The 18,127-nt window shown below is 42.6% G+C and overlaps 1 protein-coding gene across 1 annotated transcript; it reads left to right on the top strand.

The window, feature by feature from the left end:
• Nucleotides 1-8,072: 8,072 nt before the first annotated feature.
• On the top strand, nt 8,073-17,324 carry LOC308479843 (tubulin alpha-1C chain-like). Its single transcript, XM_081010808.1, has 5 exons — nt 8,073-8,221; nt 12,421-12,643; nt 13,669-13,817; nt 15,018-15,698; nt 16,811-17,324. Exons 1-5 carry the CDS (start codon nt 8,219-8,221, stop codon nt 17,102-17,104), a joined length of 1,350 nt encoding a protein of 449 aa, XP_080866934.1. The 5' UTR covers nt 8,073-8,218; the 3' UTR covers nt 17,105-17,324.
• The last annotated feature ends 803 nt before the right edge of the window (nt 17,325-18,127 follow it).

Raw genomic sequence — 18,127 nt, 5'->3', positions numbered from 1 at the left:
GACAGCCACCTATTACAATACTGAATTCGAAGAAGAAGAAGAGTTGTTAAGCAATAGTTATATGTGGGGAGCATCTGGTAGGATTAAATTTAGAAGGGATACTTAAATCATGCTATCAGATAAGAAAAAAGTACACTGTCCACTGCACAACATAAAAATACAAAATGAAAATGCAAAATACATAACATTATAACATAAAAATTAAAGACAACATAAAAAACCCTCCTACAAGCACATTTAAAAGCCCATCTTTCTTTGGCAATCACTTGTAGCCGAATAAGATTGTTTTCCAATAAAACAGTCTTAACAATGAGTGTGTAAGTGACTGTGAAGGCCAGTTCTGGATCCACATGTCCTTCCACAGTGGGGACATAGGTTTCCGCTGAGGGTTTGCCAAAAGTGCCTTATTCTTAGCTCCTTTCTCCTTTTTGCCCTGAGTTCATGCTTCTTCAAAGTCCATGGCACCTTTGGTAAAGTCTATTCTCCAACTGGAGCACTTGCAGGCCAGTGTTCCCCAGTTATCAGTGTTTAAACTACATTTTTAAAGATTTGCCTTGAGAGCATATTTAAACTTCTTTTGTTGTCCATTTTGCTTTCCATTCTTAAGCTGGGAATAGAGGAGTTGCTTTGGAAGGCATCCGAACAACGTGACCAGTCCAATGAAGTTGATATTGAAGAATCATTGCTTCAACCCTGGTGATCGTTGCTTCTTCCAGTACATTGTCATTAGTTCTCCTGTCTTCCCAAGTGATGTGTAAAAATTTTCGGAGACACCATTGATGGAATCTTTCGAGAAATTAGAGATGGAGTTTATAAGTGGTCCAAAACATCAGCGCTGGTTTGAAAAGTTCATTCTGCTATTTTGATCGAAACTGCCATCCCATTGCATCCAAACATATTTGAAAACCTGCTCCTTGCTTTCCGCAATTCCATGCAAAATTTGGTTATATATCTTGGGATGTATCTAAATGCATAGCAAAGCAGGCAACATTGCAAAGTATATAGTAGATTGGCAGGTAAATCTCTGTTCACTCAAAAATCAGGGTATTTACTTTACCAATTTAATATAATATTTATACTATTGTTCAGAAGTCTTTGCCATTTGTGAAAATTGTGCATCAGAAACATTCATTACAATGATCAACTTCTTTAGAAGTTCTTTAGAAATCTATTATGTCTATAACCTTGCCTTATGTAATATTAAAGGGGAAAGTGGGGAATTTATAAATAATTAAAAACACAGAGGAAGCGCTGATTCGTTATGGAGTGATATCTGTATCCGTCATAGATTCCTAAAACCCACTGATGAAACTAGACACCATTTTGGCACAATAAATGCAAATCATATGTAAAAATTAGACCCAGGCATATCTCCACTACGATATACGCCAGAGAATTTCACCTCATCATTCTTCTTGCAAACTCAGAACATCTGGTTGAACAGAAAGAGGCCCTTTGCAAGATATCACTATCTTGCAGAAGGAAGTATATAATTATGCATTGCCTGGAGAGAATGGAGGGAGAAAAGCTTTACTCTTGTAATATTAGAACCTGGAGACATCCCATAAAGCTGAATGTTGGAAGATTTGGGATAGACAAACGAAAGCACTTCTTCACACACACATAGCACTTATCCACACTTAACTTTCCTCCATGCTTTCAAGGCACAGACTGCGCCTTAAAGCTCTGTGCCTAAGCACCCTTTTTCTACTCTAGATCTTTCCCCGTGAAAACCCACTCTTTAAAGCTCAATCAGAGCAAGTGAAAATCCACAGAAAACCCAAATTGACGTTTGCGCTGATTAAGCACTAAAGAGCAGATTTTTGTGGGGAAAGCTCCAGGGTATGGGACAATCCAACTTGGACACTGAGCTTTTAAGCGTGGGCCTGTGCCTGGAAAGAGCAGGGCAAAAGCTAAGTGTGGATAATAGTTAAACTATAGAATTCACTCCCAGTAGTGATGGCCACCAGCTTGGATGGCTTAAAAAATGGATTAGGCAAATTCGTGCAGGATAAGGCAAACAACATCTACTTGCCACCTCCACTGTAGGAAGCAGTATGCCTCTGAATTCCAGTTACTGGGAATCATGGGTTTTGGTGACAGCTGTTGTGCTTAGATCAGGGGTCAGCAAACTTTTTCAGCTGTGGGCCAGTCCACTGTCCCTCAGACCTTGTGGGGGGCCGGATTATATTTTGGAGGGAAAAAATGAACGAATTCCTATGCTCCACAAATAACCCAGAGATGCATTTTAAATAAAAGCACACATTCGACTCATGTAAAAACACCAGGCAGGCCCCGCAAATAACCCAGAGATGCATTTTAAATAAAAGGACACATTCTACTAATGTAAAAACACGCTGATTCCCGGACCATCCGCAGGCCGGATTTAGAAAGTGATTGGATTTTTCCACCTCTCTTCCACCCATTCAATTCACCCTCTATTTAAAACATTTTCTTATGAGGCAATAATCAATATTTTTATTTATAGACATATTTATGGACATATTTCTAGCTGATTTTGCGCACTCACCCTCACCTGCACCCATGGCAAGGGCCTACCTCATCACCCCCTAGTTACAGCCCTGCCTAGAAGTACAAACAACATCCAGAGCTCCTTCCAGCTATTCTGCCATATGCATGTGTGATCTTTATACTGCCTTGCTCTGGGTTTCAACTCAAACCCAGTAATATTGGTGAATCATTCAGCACTGATTTTGATAGAAACCAGATTCAGCCAAGAGTGCCCTAGGGCCCTGTTTTTGGCGTGGGACATTTCTCAAGTTTGAGCTGGATATAGCCCAATGTAAGTGTAAAGTTCACATGCAGAGTATAGTCAAACCTCGGTTTTCAAACGTCTCGGCTGCTGAATGTTTCGGAAGCCAAATGCCGAAAACCCAGAAGTGAATGCTTCCGTTTTCGAATGCACCTTAGACGTCAAATGGCTTCTGAGGCACATTTCTCCATTTTTTCAATGGTTTTTGCTGCCAGCCCTTTGATCCTCGGTTTTTGAACGTTTCAGAAGTCGAATGGACTTCCGGAACAGATTACATTCGAAAACCGAGGTTCCACTGTACCAGAGGCTGATCAAGAATGTGAGAAGAGAGCTGGGTAGACATTAAACAGTTATGCTAGCTGAAGCTGATGGGAGTTGTAGTCTAAAACACATAGAGGGCACCAGGTTGGGTAATTCTGCAGTAAGACATATTCAAATGTATTTCATTGGCCAATATCTACTCCCAGTTGCATCTTCTACACAAACCCATCTATTGGGAGCTCACACAGTTCAAAACAGGCACATCAGTTATTCATACATGTGGTGGCAACCTGCTCACAAAACCAGTTAAAGGGACCTATGACCATTAGGTCCAGTCGTGGCCGACTCTGGGGTTGCGGCGCTCATCTCGTTTTATTGGCCAAGGGAGCTGACATACAGCTTCCAGGTCATGTGGCCAGCATGACTAAGCCGCTTCTGGCAAACCAGAGCAGTGCACGGAAACGCCGTTTACCTTCCCACCGGAGTGGTACCTATTTATCTACTTTCACTTTGATGTGCTTTCGAACTACCATTGCTATAAAAAGATTAGGGTGCACACACACAGCAGACACACAAAATATTCCCTGAGAAAAATTACACTTTATTTTAGCAGACAGAACAATCCCAAAAAGCCATCTTGGATTTCCTAATGATTCCAAATATTTCCTCTGCAGATGGAAATATATTGGGGAAATATTTCCCAACAGTTCTTTCACTTACAAATCATTCAAATCCTGTCTTGAGGGCATATTTTGTGTATGAATAGGGTATGCTTGTTACCTGGATTCAAGAACTAAAGTATTTGCTATCTCAAAAGCATGGTCAGGCTGTCCAGGTAATGCAATCAGCAAAACATTATAGGGTATCTTGACAGACAGGAGAGAGGCCATGTACTCAAATTTCTGCTATGGACAGTCTCCTTCTGTGATGTATGTATGGTGCTTTTGGGGTGGTCTTTGGTTAAGGGGTTGGGCAATTTCAAAAGTCTTTAAAGGGGCTTGCACACCTTTGTTCTTGGTTGCTCACCTCCTTGCAAAGGGTGTGGGGAGGACTCTGTTGCAAGAGAAAAATAAATATTTTCCTTCTTTCACTGGATTTTGCCTCGATCCATTCTTCTCTGACCGATCCTGGACTTAAGGGACTCTAAGTCCCTTGGGAATTTGGGTTGCAAAAGCCAACCCCAATTTTTCCAAAACACCATGCATGGATTCAAGCAGACTCATAAGTAAAACCTACAGCCAAAAAAGTAGCCAAATGCCATCAAAAATTAGATTTATTTGTTCACCCAATGGCTCTGAAACCAAGTGTGTGATGCACCCTAGTGCTATGTGGATTACTGCAAAGCACAAGTATTTAAAGAACATGAAAGGGAAAAAAACACCGAGATGTATTATGCGGGTGTTTAAAAATCCCTCAGCCTTACCTAACACACTCAAGAATGCAAAATAATCCCTGGTCTATCTTGCCTGGCCTGTCTGACTGGTTAATAAGTAAGTCACATACAGCAATTACAGCAGGCAGGCAACTCCCAGAGCTGTAAATACTCCTCCTGTGTTTCTCTTGCCAATACCAACCCACGTTCCCCTTGCGCACACACATACCATGTTAATTCCTGGTCAGGTTCCTTCCTTCCAGAAACCATGAAACAATAATTAAATTCTCTATAGTAAGAGTCTCCTACTGGGAAAAGGCCAAGGACAAACCAGGTTACATTTGCTGGGCTGCTTTAAATGAGAAAGAGGCTTGCTCACACACACAAAAACAATCAAGAACAGAGTCATTGGAAGTCTTGCATTCCTCATTAGGCTATCTTGAACAATCTATTATTATCTTAGCCTCTTGTACAAATCCCTTCTGCAGGATAGGGATAATAATTCTGATATCCCTAAAGATGGTTATTGTAAGGAGGATTTTTGAGATAATGTTTGGGAAGTGCTAAATATCATTGAAAAATGATATTTAAATACTGCTGTTATCATTTACAGTGATAATGGCTCCTCCATAACCATGATGCAGAAACTGGTGGTATTGTTGCTAAATGCCAGGTCTGTCCAGAATAAAACATAAAGTACCCATGATTTGATTGTGGATGAAGGGGCAGACTTGGCATATTTAACTGAGACCTGGGTGGATGTGTTGGGTGGCCCTGTGCAAATCAGACATGCCCATTCCAGAATTAGTCAGGAGATAAAAACCCATAACAGGCCCGGCTGTAAGATGTTACTAGTTAGGAACAGGTGGGTGTCCTAGAAACTTGGGTACCAGCCTTGAGATAAGGGGCTGTAAATCTCCAGCAGCTGGCAGCTATTTCATGAGACACTCAATTCCCAAGAGCCCTTGATCTATCCAGACCCCCCGCTACTGCTGCCAATGAACCTCAATTTGTCCAAAGTAAATAATAAAACATAACTACCCTAACTAATATTTACATATCACAGGATTTTACTAAATGGTGACAGGGAGCTACTACCAAAAAACCATTCTCTTATTATCATTCCTGGAAATAATAGTTTATCTATGATTAGTTAACTATCAGCATAATCCTATACACGTTTACTTTGACAGGAATGTATCCCCAAACTCAATGGGACTTACTAGTTCATAAGTGTTTGAAATGACAATTCACAGTATGTAACATATTGGCACAACCTCAGTTATATTGTATCTGTTTTCTATCAGATTTCTGTCAGCTGTCTGGGTTGCCCTGAGGCAATAAGTAGACTTGACAAGAGTGCTGGTAATGTGTTGGCATGGGAACTAATAAATAATTAGCCAACTGATTGTTGATTTGGACAACTATCAGAGAAGGTAGTAGCTAAGGATGTGTTAATCCATGTGTAAACATACGCTGCAGTTTGAGAAAAACAGAAAAATATGCAGAGGACTCAGCTTGGGCTTTATCCATATTTTAGGATGCTACACCTGCCTCCCTGCTACAGGTGTAGGGAACCTTTGACCCTCGAGATGCCACTGAACTACAATTTCCATCATCCCTGGGCTTTTGCTGTGCTAGCTGGAGCTCATGGAAATCCTAGCTTAGGAACATCTGGCAGGCTGAAGGTTCCCCACACCTGTCTTACTAGATGAAAGAGTGGACAAGACTCCAACACCCTTAATAGTTATGTAGGAGAGAGAATTTTGGCATGTGTAACTTGCATGACAAGCCCAACCTGCTGAAATCTTTACACAATTATTAACAGTGTGGGAGCTCTGCCTGATATTTCACACAAGAGCCCAGCTAGATCAGAGTAAATATCTTCTAGTTCAGCATCTTGTTTCCCACAGATGCCCAGAGGAAGCCCACAATCAGGGCAAAAGCACTTATCTTCTGCTTGGCTCCCCAGAGAATGACACTGAAAAGCAGGAAGCCTCAGATTCTAGAGGGAGGAATACTATACAGCCACCATGACTAGTATAGTGGTACCTCAGGTTAAGTACTTAATTCGTTCCGGAGAGCCGTACTTAACCTGAAACTGTTCTTAACCTGAAGCACCACTTTAGCTAATGGGGCCTCCTGCTGCCACCACGCCGCAGGAGCACGATTTCTGTTCTCATCCTGAAGCAAAGTTCTTAACCTGAAGCACTATTTCTGGGTTAGTGGCGTCTGTAACCTGAAGCGTAAGTAACCTGAGGTACCACTGTAGCCAATGGCAGCTTTATTCTCTTGTGGAGTTGTCCAATTCTCTTTTAAAGCTCACTAAGCTGGTTGCCACCACCATAGTTGTGGTAGCTAAATTCCATGGTTTAGCATTGTGCGGAAAAAGTAGCCCCTCTTATCTTTCCCGAATCTTCCACAGTTCAGCTTAATTGATTGACCCCAGCTTCTAGTATGGGGTTAGCGGGGGTGGGGAGAGACTTCCCTCTATCCACTTTCTCTACACTGTGCATACATTTATACACCTTTATCATATACATCCCCCCCAACAAACACACCTTACTCTTCTTTTCTCCCAACCTAAAAAAAAAAGCTCCAAATTGTGTTAGGGTATTTACTCTAGTTCCCTGATCATGTTAGTTATCCCTTCCTTCAACTCTGCAAACTTCTTTTTGAAATACAGCAATGGCAACTATATGCAGTATTCGAAGTATGGCTCTACCATACATTTCCATCAAGGGCAGTTTTTTATCTCTTTCCTAATGATCGCTGATATAGAGTTAACCCACCCACCCCGCTCTCATTCTTGGAGACGTCACACGGGAGCAGCGGCCTTTGTGTGCCTGCTGGAGTGTTTAAACTGGGCAGCCAGCAAATTTGTCACCAAATGCAAATGTTACAAAGTTCCAGTGAGCCTCTAGTAACCTCCTCCCAAAAGGGACCCAAACCTGGCAACTCTTGGAGAAGTAAGTTCATCACAACCCTATAGAGCGCTGGGTTCAACCTAATTTAAACTGGATTTGTTTCCCAATAGCATCGATGGTTCGAAGTGTGTCGGGAATGAATCGATCAGTGCATCTCTTGGCACCCGTCGGATTCACGTCCAACCCACCTCCCGCCGGCTTTCATTCTTCAACCTGATCCGTCTTGCAAGCTCGCGGGATGTCGCCAAGTTGTGCAGAAAAGCGCAGCCAAAAGAGGAGCGCAGGGTTCTCCAAGCGGTTCGGCACAAGGTGGACGGAAGGTTTGCCTGCTCAAGGGACACGTCCAGAAACAACTGACCAACCCCCAGCCTCTGGGGGACGACGCACTTGGAAATTTTCCAAAATCAGGGAAGCAGCGCCTTGTGCTGGACTCCGCAAGGCTGCAGTCAAGCCCAGGTATGTGAACCTGACATAGAAGCAGGTTCTGCCAGTGGTGGAAATAGCACGAGAGAGAGAGAGAGTTTGGGGGATTCGCTCCTATCCGATCATTTTTGGTTTGGCGGGAACTCGTCTCCCAGTTTCGCCTCGTTACGAATTATCCTATGGCTGCCCGCGAATGGGCAAATTCATACCCGCTGCCCAATGGTGGCGGGCCGGGGGCGTCTCCCTTTGGCTCCCTATTCAATGGGGCGCGTGGGGCGGGGCAAGGGGACTCCGGCGCTGTCCAATCGGCTGCGAGGAGAGAAGCGCTCCTTCGGAGCCCCTTATATAAAGGATGCCCGGTCCTCAGAGCAGCTGTTTTCGTGGTGCTGATCAGACCCGTAGCGCGTCTGCTGAAGCCAGAGCACCGACAACCTCACAGACTCCTCGTAGCCTGTCGGAGACATGGTGAGGGTTGCTTGGTTTTTCCTTCCCGCCGGGTTCCTGCTTCTCCCCTCGGTGCCTATTAATAAAGGCGCGCGTTATGTGTTTTTTATGCCTTACGTAATGTCATGCCGTCGGGCTTTCCAACATCTTCCTTTCCGTTTTCTGTGCCGCGCTAGCGACGCTGGGGCGAGTGGGGATGTCGAAGGGCTTCTCCGCGTCCTTCGGGGCGGGAAAGAGGGTTGTCGATCGGTGTGTAATGCGCATTTAACAGAGCGGAAAGTCTTTGCTAAGACAACGATCCTATCCCCGCTTACACAGGAGTAAGCCCTGCTTAATGCAGCGGGACTTACTTCTGAGTAGACGCGGTTAGGACCGCAGTCCATGCTGTCTATAGAAAGCAGCTACGACAGAGCTGCAGGACTGTTCAGAGCGGGTGGGGGTCCCCTCGATCTCGGGAGGCCCACAGGTTTCCCTAAGGGTGGCCTCTGTGAAGCCAGTAAAGCAGGATCGGGACCTTCTTCGTTTCCTGGTTCCCCGCCCGAGTCGCGCGTCCAGCTGAGTTGGCGGGGTGAGCTTCGGGTTTTTGCAAAAGGTCAGTGTCCAAAGTCCTCGCGTGGGAGACTAGCCAACAGCTGCTGCTGCTGCTGCACTTGGACTCTTTTCTCCGATTCAGTGCCTTGTTTTGCCTCAACCTCGAGTTGCCCCGCTTGTCCTTTCTGCCAGCTCCTCTTGAAACCTCCGCTGCTGAGATTCTCAGTCTTAATCGTCTCAGGGCCTTTAGACATGCATTTGGGGATATGCAAGAGATGCCTACATGCCCTCAAATCAAATCAAAGGACCAACAAAAAGGAAGCTGAGACTTAAAATGGCTTGGGCATGACTCACTTGTCTGGGAGACTTTGAGCTGACATCTCCGAGCCCCCTTCCTTTGTCTGGAATGGGAAGGAGGGGCAGCAGGGGCGAGAGTTTTTGATCCACCACCCTCTGTCCTGCTTGCCTCCTTTTTAAGTCCTTCAAGACTTAATTGGTTATTTTTGACCAGGTAGTGGTTTTTGTGTGGTTTTTTTTAAGAATGCTGGAAGCTTTCTTGGGTATCAGAACTAGTTTGATGCTCTGTTGGGCACTCACTGCACTCCCCTTTTTACAAATTTATAAAGCAGCATTGCTGCAAAATGGTGGGAAGTTTTTAAAGAAGATGGCTGCCTCTCTCAGTCCTTCCCTTCCCTGGTATTTCAACATCCTGGGGTTTTAGGGTTGTTGTTTTTAAGTCTGTCTCTTTGATTTTTAGCCCAAAGTTCACATTGCTATTTTGTGTTATCCCTTAATGTGAATTGCTCCATCCTGTCAAACTGACTCTCGTGTGTGTGTGTGTGTGTGTGTGTGTGTACACGTACACACATGCACAAATACACACTTCATTCTTTCAAATTTGGCACCAGGGCTTTCTTGTTACGTTCCATCCTTTTTGCTAGTGAGTTCTCCAAGTACAACTTTGTGAACACACACCAAAAAAACCCAAAAGGCAAGAGAAACATTGCTGTAATGGTGATAGACACTAAATCTTGAAATGACTGCAGAGACCTGAATTCTGTCTTAGAGGGCATTTCTTAACATCTGGCTAAAGTGCTGTATTCTGTCCATCAAAATTATGGCCTTAGTTGAGTTTTAGATTACAAATGTCTTGCATCAAGAGTGACTTGCCAACAATTCCGATTGTTCCAGTTAAATAACTGCAAGAAGGGATTTGATTCTCTCCCCCCCCCCCCAGACATGAAATAGCAGGGAGCACTGTAACAGGTAGCAGAAATTATTGATCATTCCTCCTCATGATTCCTTAGGCAAAGGAAACTCTAATCAACAACTGAAGATTTCATCTGCTGTCCTAATATTCTTGAGAGTTTATTCAATTATGAAGCCAGTAAGCCTCATACACAAGCACACACACTCAGGGTTGCAGTTTTGATATGCTTTAACTCCCGTGCATGATATTTCGACTGAACTAATGTTTCCAGGTTTCCACTGTAGTTACAGCCACTGCTAGCTAGCTGTGGACCTATTTCCCTTACTTTGATTAGATCATCTTTCTGTCTGTGCTTCATATTTTTCATTCTGCCTTAGCTGAGGTGTGCCTGCGTTCCATTAACAGCTGTCCCTGGCTTTGGGGGGGGGGTGTAGTAAAAGACTTGGGGTTGTAAACCAATGTTAGTTCCACTCACGTAAAAACTTAAGTTGGGTACAACCCTTGAATGTGCACAGATGTCTGAGAACTAAATCTCCAGATTTTTTGTTGTAGCTGCAAACCCTGACAATACTGCTGGATTGCCCAGTAAGCCACCACCACTCTCGATGGTTGTCCTATGAAGTGCACTGCTTAATAGATGAAAGGCAGATAGCAGGAACATGAATCAGCCATGAGGCTGTTTTCTCAGTGTTGGCAAGCCAAGGACTGGATGTTCCTGTTCTGTGCCTCCCAGCTTGCTGCTGAAATGAAGTGAGAATCCTGTGGCACTTTTCACACTAAGCAAATACGCAGCTTGAAAGATAGTGAGGGCATTAAACCTCATGCACTATATCCTTGGCCATTTATCCAGGAACCACTAATAAGGTGTCTGGAAGGTGGAAAGAGAGAGACCTTCTGAAAGGGGAGACAAGTTTTGATGGGAAAAGTGCAGAATGAGTTTTAAAGCACTTACTAACATTAAAAATATATACAATTAAGTTATTAACTGCTGCTTAAGCTAAAACTGAAATACCGTTGTGAGCTGTATAATTTAGATCATTATCCTTCCGTGGTAGAAGAAATTTACCAAGTATGGATAATTGATGACAGAAATATCTAAATGTAAGAACTGGAGGGATATCTCAAAATAGGCCTTACAAGAGAGCATCACCTGAGCTTTGAGACACATGGGAGTAAAGTTAACAAATTAGGACAGCTAATTAAAAGTGCACCAATAGCTTGCTAATTGAGTTAGCTTTATCATTATTTCTAGATAAAGAATACTTTGGGGACAAGCTTAACTTCTTCTCTTTTGCATTAAAAATCAATAAACCAAGGAAAAGCAGCATCAGTCAACAAGTAGTATGAGAGATGAATATTTAAATTACATTGCGGGGGAGGACCTTGGAAAAAAACAGTAACTGGAATGGGGAGAACCTTAACTAGGGTAGATTTAGGATTTGTTAGCCCAATTGAAACATAATTTCTGTATGGCAACATATCACCATCTGGCTTGATGTTTGCACATGAACATCACAATCCAAACTGACGACAACTTCCTTGGAAAAATACCATTTTTTTCTTTAAATGGACTAATCTGTGCTTTATTTGGCATATTTGTATACCGTTCTTTAGTCAAGGCTCCCTGGGTGACTCACAATAAAAAATTATTAATGCTGTACACAGTGCATTATAGGAATGTATATGGGAATCTAATTACAAAGCTCAAGCATCTTGGGTTTCTAATATTTTTTTTCTTGATTGGTTCTAGAAAAGCAGAGCTGCCAGGGATTCTAGATGGCCAAGGACCTTTTCTACTTCTTGGGCAAGATTGTAACTGGGAAATAACTTGAGTAGTAGATATCCTATACCCTTTTAAAATGTGGCTCTTTGGGGCGGGGGAGTGTTATTGGGTTATTATTTTTATTTTATATACATTGTAATATTTTCTGTGAACCACCCTGAGACCTCTGGGTATAGGGCAGTATATAAATTCAAAATTAATTAATTGTACAATTGGAAGAAACCATGAGGTTCACCTAGTCCAACCCCCTGCAATGTAGGAATCTTTTGCCCAACGTGGGGCTTGAACCCACAACCCTGAGATTAAGAGTCTCATGATTTACCGACTGAGCTGTACAGCAGCTAGAGAGGTGGTTATTGGTAAGATGAATTTTCAACCTAAATTAGATGGGTTTATTTGTTTTCAACTGAATAATTCATATATTGTATATGCAATCAATGGTGGGCCATCTGCTATCAGTACTATTTCAGTAGTGGCTAGGTTGGCAGTTATGGGACACAGAGACTATTTAATCCTCTCTTTTTTTATCCCACAGGATATTGGTAACTGTAAATTGAATTGTGCTTGGCAGCTTCTCTTTAAGTCCATGTTCCTCTTTTAATGGGTTTGGTGGCAGTTTGCATTTCAGTTTCAGTAAAGAACAAAGGAGGAGGAAACTGGGCATTAACCTTTTCTGTCTGTCTCCCTTCCCCACAGCGTGAGTGCATCTCAATTCATGTTGGCCAAGCTGGTGTGCAAATCGGCAATGGATGCTGGGAACTCTACTGCTTGGAGCATGGGATCCAGCCTAATGGCACCATGCCAAGTGACAAAACAATTGGTGGTGGAGATGACTCATTCAACACCTTCTTCAGTGAAACTGGTGCAGGAAAACATGTCCCTCGTGCTGTGTTTGTGGATTTGGAGCCAGCAGTGATAGGTAAAGTAAATACAGCCTGTGTGGTTGGAATGGACGTGAGATGGGATGTGGGACAGTTGTATAATAAAAAGTCTGGAACGTGAGGATTCAGTTTTTCCCTGTTGTAATTTAGATTCTGTATAAAAGACATTGCATGACCTTAACTGTAGACATAGCCAGAGCAAGGCACAGTATTTCTAAACATGTGGTTAACATATTTATCATTATTTAAGTTAAGATACAGTAATCCTTGAGAAATTAGGTAGTGCTTTGCTGTGACTTGGATGGAAGTGAAGCCTGGGTTAAGATGTCACTTATGAATATCTCTAATGCTTGGTATGTGAAATACTGGATTGCAGGAGTTTTGCCTAAGTTTTTACAAGAAAGTGTTTACAGATGAGGGGATGGGACAATTCTTGTGGCATCTTAAAAGGTGAAAGGTTATATCCAAGTAATTATTACTCAGAGTAGACCAATTTACATTAATGGACTATGTCATGTCCATTTATTTCAGTGGGTCTACTTTGCGTATAACGGGTAAAACACTTAACATACTTACTAGTCTTTAAGGCAGGCATGGCCAAACTTGGCCCTCCAGATGTTTCGGGACTACAACTCCCATCATCCTTAGCTAACAGGACCAGTAGTCAGGGATGATGGGAATTGTAGTCCCAAAACATCTGGAGGGCCAAGTTTGGCCATGCCTGCTTTAAGGTGTTTCAAGACTGTTTGTTCCACTCTGCTACAACAGACTAGCATGGCTACCCTGTGGAAATTGTAGCTGGAAAAACATTTTAACCCACATACTGGATACTGTTGCCAGCTGTTTATACTCCTATGTACTGTATATTGTTTAAAAATCAGCTGTTCTTGTACTAACAAAACCTGTTCTAGGCAATCGCTAGCAGTGCCTGTCAGTAGAAAAAAAAGTTTTCTTCAAGTTCTATAAACCTGCATAACTACTTAGGGTGCTTCAAGCACAAGCAAAATTGTAAATTTTATTTGTTTCATTTTTATTGTACAATAACTTGTGGTTTTGTTTTCAGACGAAGTGCGGACTGGGACATATAAACAGCTCTTTCACCCAGAACAGCTGATTTCTGGCAAGGAAGATGCTGCTAATAATTATGCAAGAGGTCACTACACTGTAGGCAAAGAAATAATTGATCTCGTACTGGAGCGCGTCAGGAAACTGGTAAGTTCTGTTGCTTTTGCACAGTCAAACTTGCATTGAAACATTTCGCCCTGTTTAAAAATTAATTCTGTCAACAAGTGTTCACCCATCAATCTGTGCCTGTCAAAATGTAAATATCCTCGAGCTCTTTTGTAGCTCCATCTAATTTTTTTGGGGGGGGGGTTATTTAACTTTTGATGCTACTAGAACACGGACTGTTGCTTCATGTATTTTTTACTCTGGTTAGAACCATGTGGCAGTCCTGAAGTGACAGGTTTGGTGTGGTTACCACTGTCCCTCAGACCTTGTGGGGGGCCAGACTATATGGGGGGGGGGGAGAACGAATTCCTATCCCCCACAAATAACCCAGAGATGCATCTTAAATAAAAGGACACATTCTACTCATGTAAAAACACACTAAATCAGCACGCCGGATTTAGAAGGCGATTGGGCTGGATCCTGCCCAGGGCCTTAGTTTGCCTACCCATGGGTTAAACTAATAAGACTTGAGCAAACATACCCTCTTCCTTCCCTAGCCACTGTACTACCTCTTTGTCTAGGAGGTCTATGTAAGGCAACTAATACAATGTTTTACATTCGTTTCTGCCATTTTTTAATGGATTTGGTCTCGTCTCTCATGGTTTTAGAATTGAGTCAAATAAGAATGAGGCTATAGATAACTACAGTAAGATAATTCTGGGGGCTATGACTTTCTTACACTCTAAAATATTTAGATTGCAATTTTTGTTGGTCTGGTATAGATTTTAGCTTTCTCAATTTTTATGTATAAAATAGTATTGGGTTAGAGAACTGAAAGGGGGGGTATTTTGTGAGTTTAAAAAATCTTTTTAGGCTGTGATTGCCCAGAGAATGTAAGTTACTGGGTGACTGAAATACTCTAAATAAATAAAACTACATATGGCCTGCTCAGTCAATGAACTTGCAAAATTTGCTTGTGACCTCCATGTAATAAGAAATATCTACCTCCAACTGGCAGATCTGTTTGGTTGGTGTGGGAACTGCTCACAGTTCCTGCTGATGAGTTCTACATTTGGTCTCTGCTTTTTTCTTACAACTGCTTAGTGGTTGAGTTGAATGATAAATGAACTTTTTGCTGCTGGGCAGAATACCACACTAGAAGGTAGAAAAGTGAATGGGCAAAACCCATTCTCAAATGTTAGGATTACTAGCCTGCTATAATGTCCTTTCCCCCCTCCCCAGGCTGACCAGTGTACTGGCTTGCAAGGATTCCTGATCTTCCACAGCTTTGGAGGTGGCACTGGGTCAGGATTCACTTCTCTGCTTATGGAACGCCTCTCAGTCGACTATGGAAAGAAATCAAAATTAGAATTTGCCATATACCCAGCGCCCCAAGTTTCAACTGCTGTTGTTGAGCCATATAACTCCATCCTGACAACCCACACCACCCTCGAACATTCTGACTGTGCCTTCATGGTTGATAATGAAGCAATCTATGACATTTGTCGTAGGAATCTGGACATCGAACGCCCAACCTACACTAACCTCAACCGCCTCATCGGTCAGATTGTTTCTTCAATCACTGCCTCTCTCAGATTTGATGGTGCCTTAAATGTGGATCTGACAGAGTTCCAGACAAACCTGGTGCCTTACCCCAGGATCCACTTCCCTCTGGTAACCTATTCCCCCATTATCTCAGCAGAGAAGGCCTACCATGAGCAGCTCTCTGTCTCTGAGATCACCAATGCCTGCTTTGAGCCATCCAACCAGATGGTGAAATGTGATCCCCGCCATGGCAAGTACATGGCTTGTTGTATGCTGTATCGTGGAGATGTTGTCCCCAAGGATGTCAATGTTGCTATTGCCGCTATCAAAACGAAGCGTACCATTCAGTTTGTTGACTGGTGTCCTACTGGTTTTAAGGTAAGCGCTGCTGATTGCATTCAAAATGGTCTGATTCATGTCAAGATTTATAGGTGATTGAATAAGCACATCTCAAGTATATAATTTTATAAATGGTGTAGGCAGGCTTAATTAACTGTGATTCAGTCTTAAGATGACCTAAAGGCATGCAGCCATCCCCTGAACTGGATGGTTGATCACAATCTTGGTGGAAGGGTATCTACCATTTCCTGCTTTTGCAGACCCTACATGAAGGAGGGTGTAAATACTCAGTCAATACTCAGCTTGCCATATATATATGAACTAACTAAAGCTGATTCGAACGTTGACGATCAGGACTTTTCAATATAAAAATGCCTTCTAACGTTAGTCATGGTAGATTAATGTACAATTTGTGGGGGCAGTTTAAAATGGGAGCACTAGCTCCTAACAAAATTATAAAATGATGTAGGCCTGTAGAGAAAAGAGAATTATGTTGATGACTAATGATGTTTCAGCTTCTAATGTAGGAGTGGGAAACCTGCATCCCTCGTGAGAGATGCCATGTGAGAGAAGTGGGCGGGAAACAAAGGAAAGCTGAAATGGGAGGAGGTAGAAAATCTCTCTGTTCTGACTTCTGGCAAGAGCTATTTGTCAATCCTTCCCACTGGCTGAGGAGAAAAGGGTGAAAGAAAGAACAGGCAGCCTTTGGAAGAAGAGATTCCCCCCCTTTGCTCTAATGGGTATCTGAAAGTCCCATCCATGTGTCAGTTATAAGAGCTGCCCACTATGCTAGCTGTGAAGAATAGCGGCGCAAAATACTGCACTTTGCAAACGGGTAAAAGTTTTCCCCATAACACAAATGCTACTTTGTGGGGAACGTATCAGGATACCCCTCAGGAAATGGATATAACTAGACATCTCTTACATTTAAATCAATGTGGGAAAGGAGCCCAGATCAAAAGATTTTTAGAACAAATGTGAAGTTCTACACTCCCAGCCCTGGTGTTCTTAACGCAGGGTGATCTTGACCTTGAGCTTGCTGGCTTGTGTACAGATGCATCTCCTTTCTGACTTGAAAATGCACACAAATTAGATACTATTGTGATATAGGAAAATTTACATTGTCTGCATTTCTATTTATTGTCTTCTAGGTGGGTATTAATTACCAGCCTCCGACGGTTGTTCCTGGTGGTGACTTGGCCAAAGTCCAGCGTGCGGTCTGTATGCTCAGCAACACCACAGCCATTGCGGAGGCCTGGGCCCGCCTGGACCACAAATTCGACTTGATGTATGCCAAGCGTGCTTTTGTCCATTGGTATGTCGGAGAAGGAATGGAGGAAGGGGAGTTTTCGGAGGCCCGAGAAGATCTGGCTGCACTTGAGAAGGATTATGAAGAAGTGGGCACAGACTCCTTGGATGGTGACGATGAAGGCGAGGAGTATTAGACTTGCACGCATGTCTGTTGTATGGCTGTTACCATTTGCTACTTTGTAATAAAGTAAATGGGAAGCAAATCTCAAATGTAAACAGAACACCTGGCATTCCATGCCAGAGCGCTTGGAATAAACACTTTTATAACTCAGATATCTTGCCAGTTGATGATGATGCAAGCATTAAAGCATCCAGCTGGATGCAAACAAATAAAACCACCTTTCTATTTACTAACATGGAGTACTTGTCTCATTGCTACATGCCCTAAACACTTGAAGCAGGCAGATTTTAGGGAGAGGAGATAGATCACTGGGAAGAAATTGGGTTACGTTGGTGGCTTAGCCACTAACAAACTTCGGTGGTCAATTTACTTGCTCCTGCACTAGCAAGTAGTTGTTAACAAACAAACGAAAAGCCAAGCTGTTTTCAAACGTGCTTGAAAATGTTAATCATTGTTGTGAGTAGTGTGTATAAATTCTACTTTTAGCTAATAAAATACTCCAGTCCTAGACATGCTTATTCGGAATTGCCAAATGCTAAATAACGAAAACTTTTAAATATTGTAATTGGTTTAATTAAAAGAAACAAAAGAGTAAATGGCTAGCTCCTCACAACCTGCCCACCCACTGGAGGGAAAATACACCTCCAGAACAAGATACCACATGCAATAGGATGAAAGAGGGTGTAGAAGATGAGAAAAGGGGAAGAGAAGCTGCAGAGGAACCCAGGTAAGATGGAATTGCTGGTTGAAACGAAAATTTGGATATACTGTATCAACCGCTGCTCCCCTAATTATGTGAACCAGTTGATGCCTGTTCGTATTGTATGAAGATGGCATATTTTAGCAGCCTACCTATGTAAAGAGTTTTGCTTAGCTACAGGTGGCAATCTAAAGCAATCTGGTAGTATCGAAGGTCTGTCTGTTTGTGGCACATGGCTGCTCAAATTCTACTTAGTTATATAAAGTGTCTGAGGAGGCGGGAGGTAGGCCTTAAAATCACATATATTTACTAGATCACTCAAATTGTGAAGTTCTG

The sequence above is a fragment of the Podarcis pityusensis genome, assembly GCF_964106645.2.
Source record: "Podarcis pityusensis genome assembly, chromosome: 6".
NCBI lineage: Eukaryota > Metazoa > Chordata > Lepidosauria > Squamata > Lacertidae > Podarcis > Podarcis pityusensis.
This window is presented reverse-complemented; position numbering and strand designations above follow the sequence as displayed.

What these genes read in the sequence shown, in the direction of transcription:
- LOC308479843 (XM_081010808.1), top strand. An exon ending in TGGAGCGCGTCAGGAAACTG is followed by an intron (nt 13,818 to 15,017) that starts GTAAGTTCTGTT and finishes CCCCCTCCCCAG; the next exon opens with GCTGACCAGTGTACTGGCTT. An exon ending in GGTGTCCTACTGGTTTTAAG is followed by an intron (nt 15,699 to 16,810) that starts GTAAGCGCTGCT and finishes ATTGTCTTCTAG; the next exon opens with GTGGGTATTAATTACCAGCC.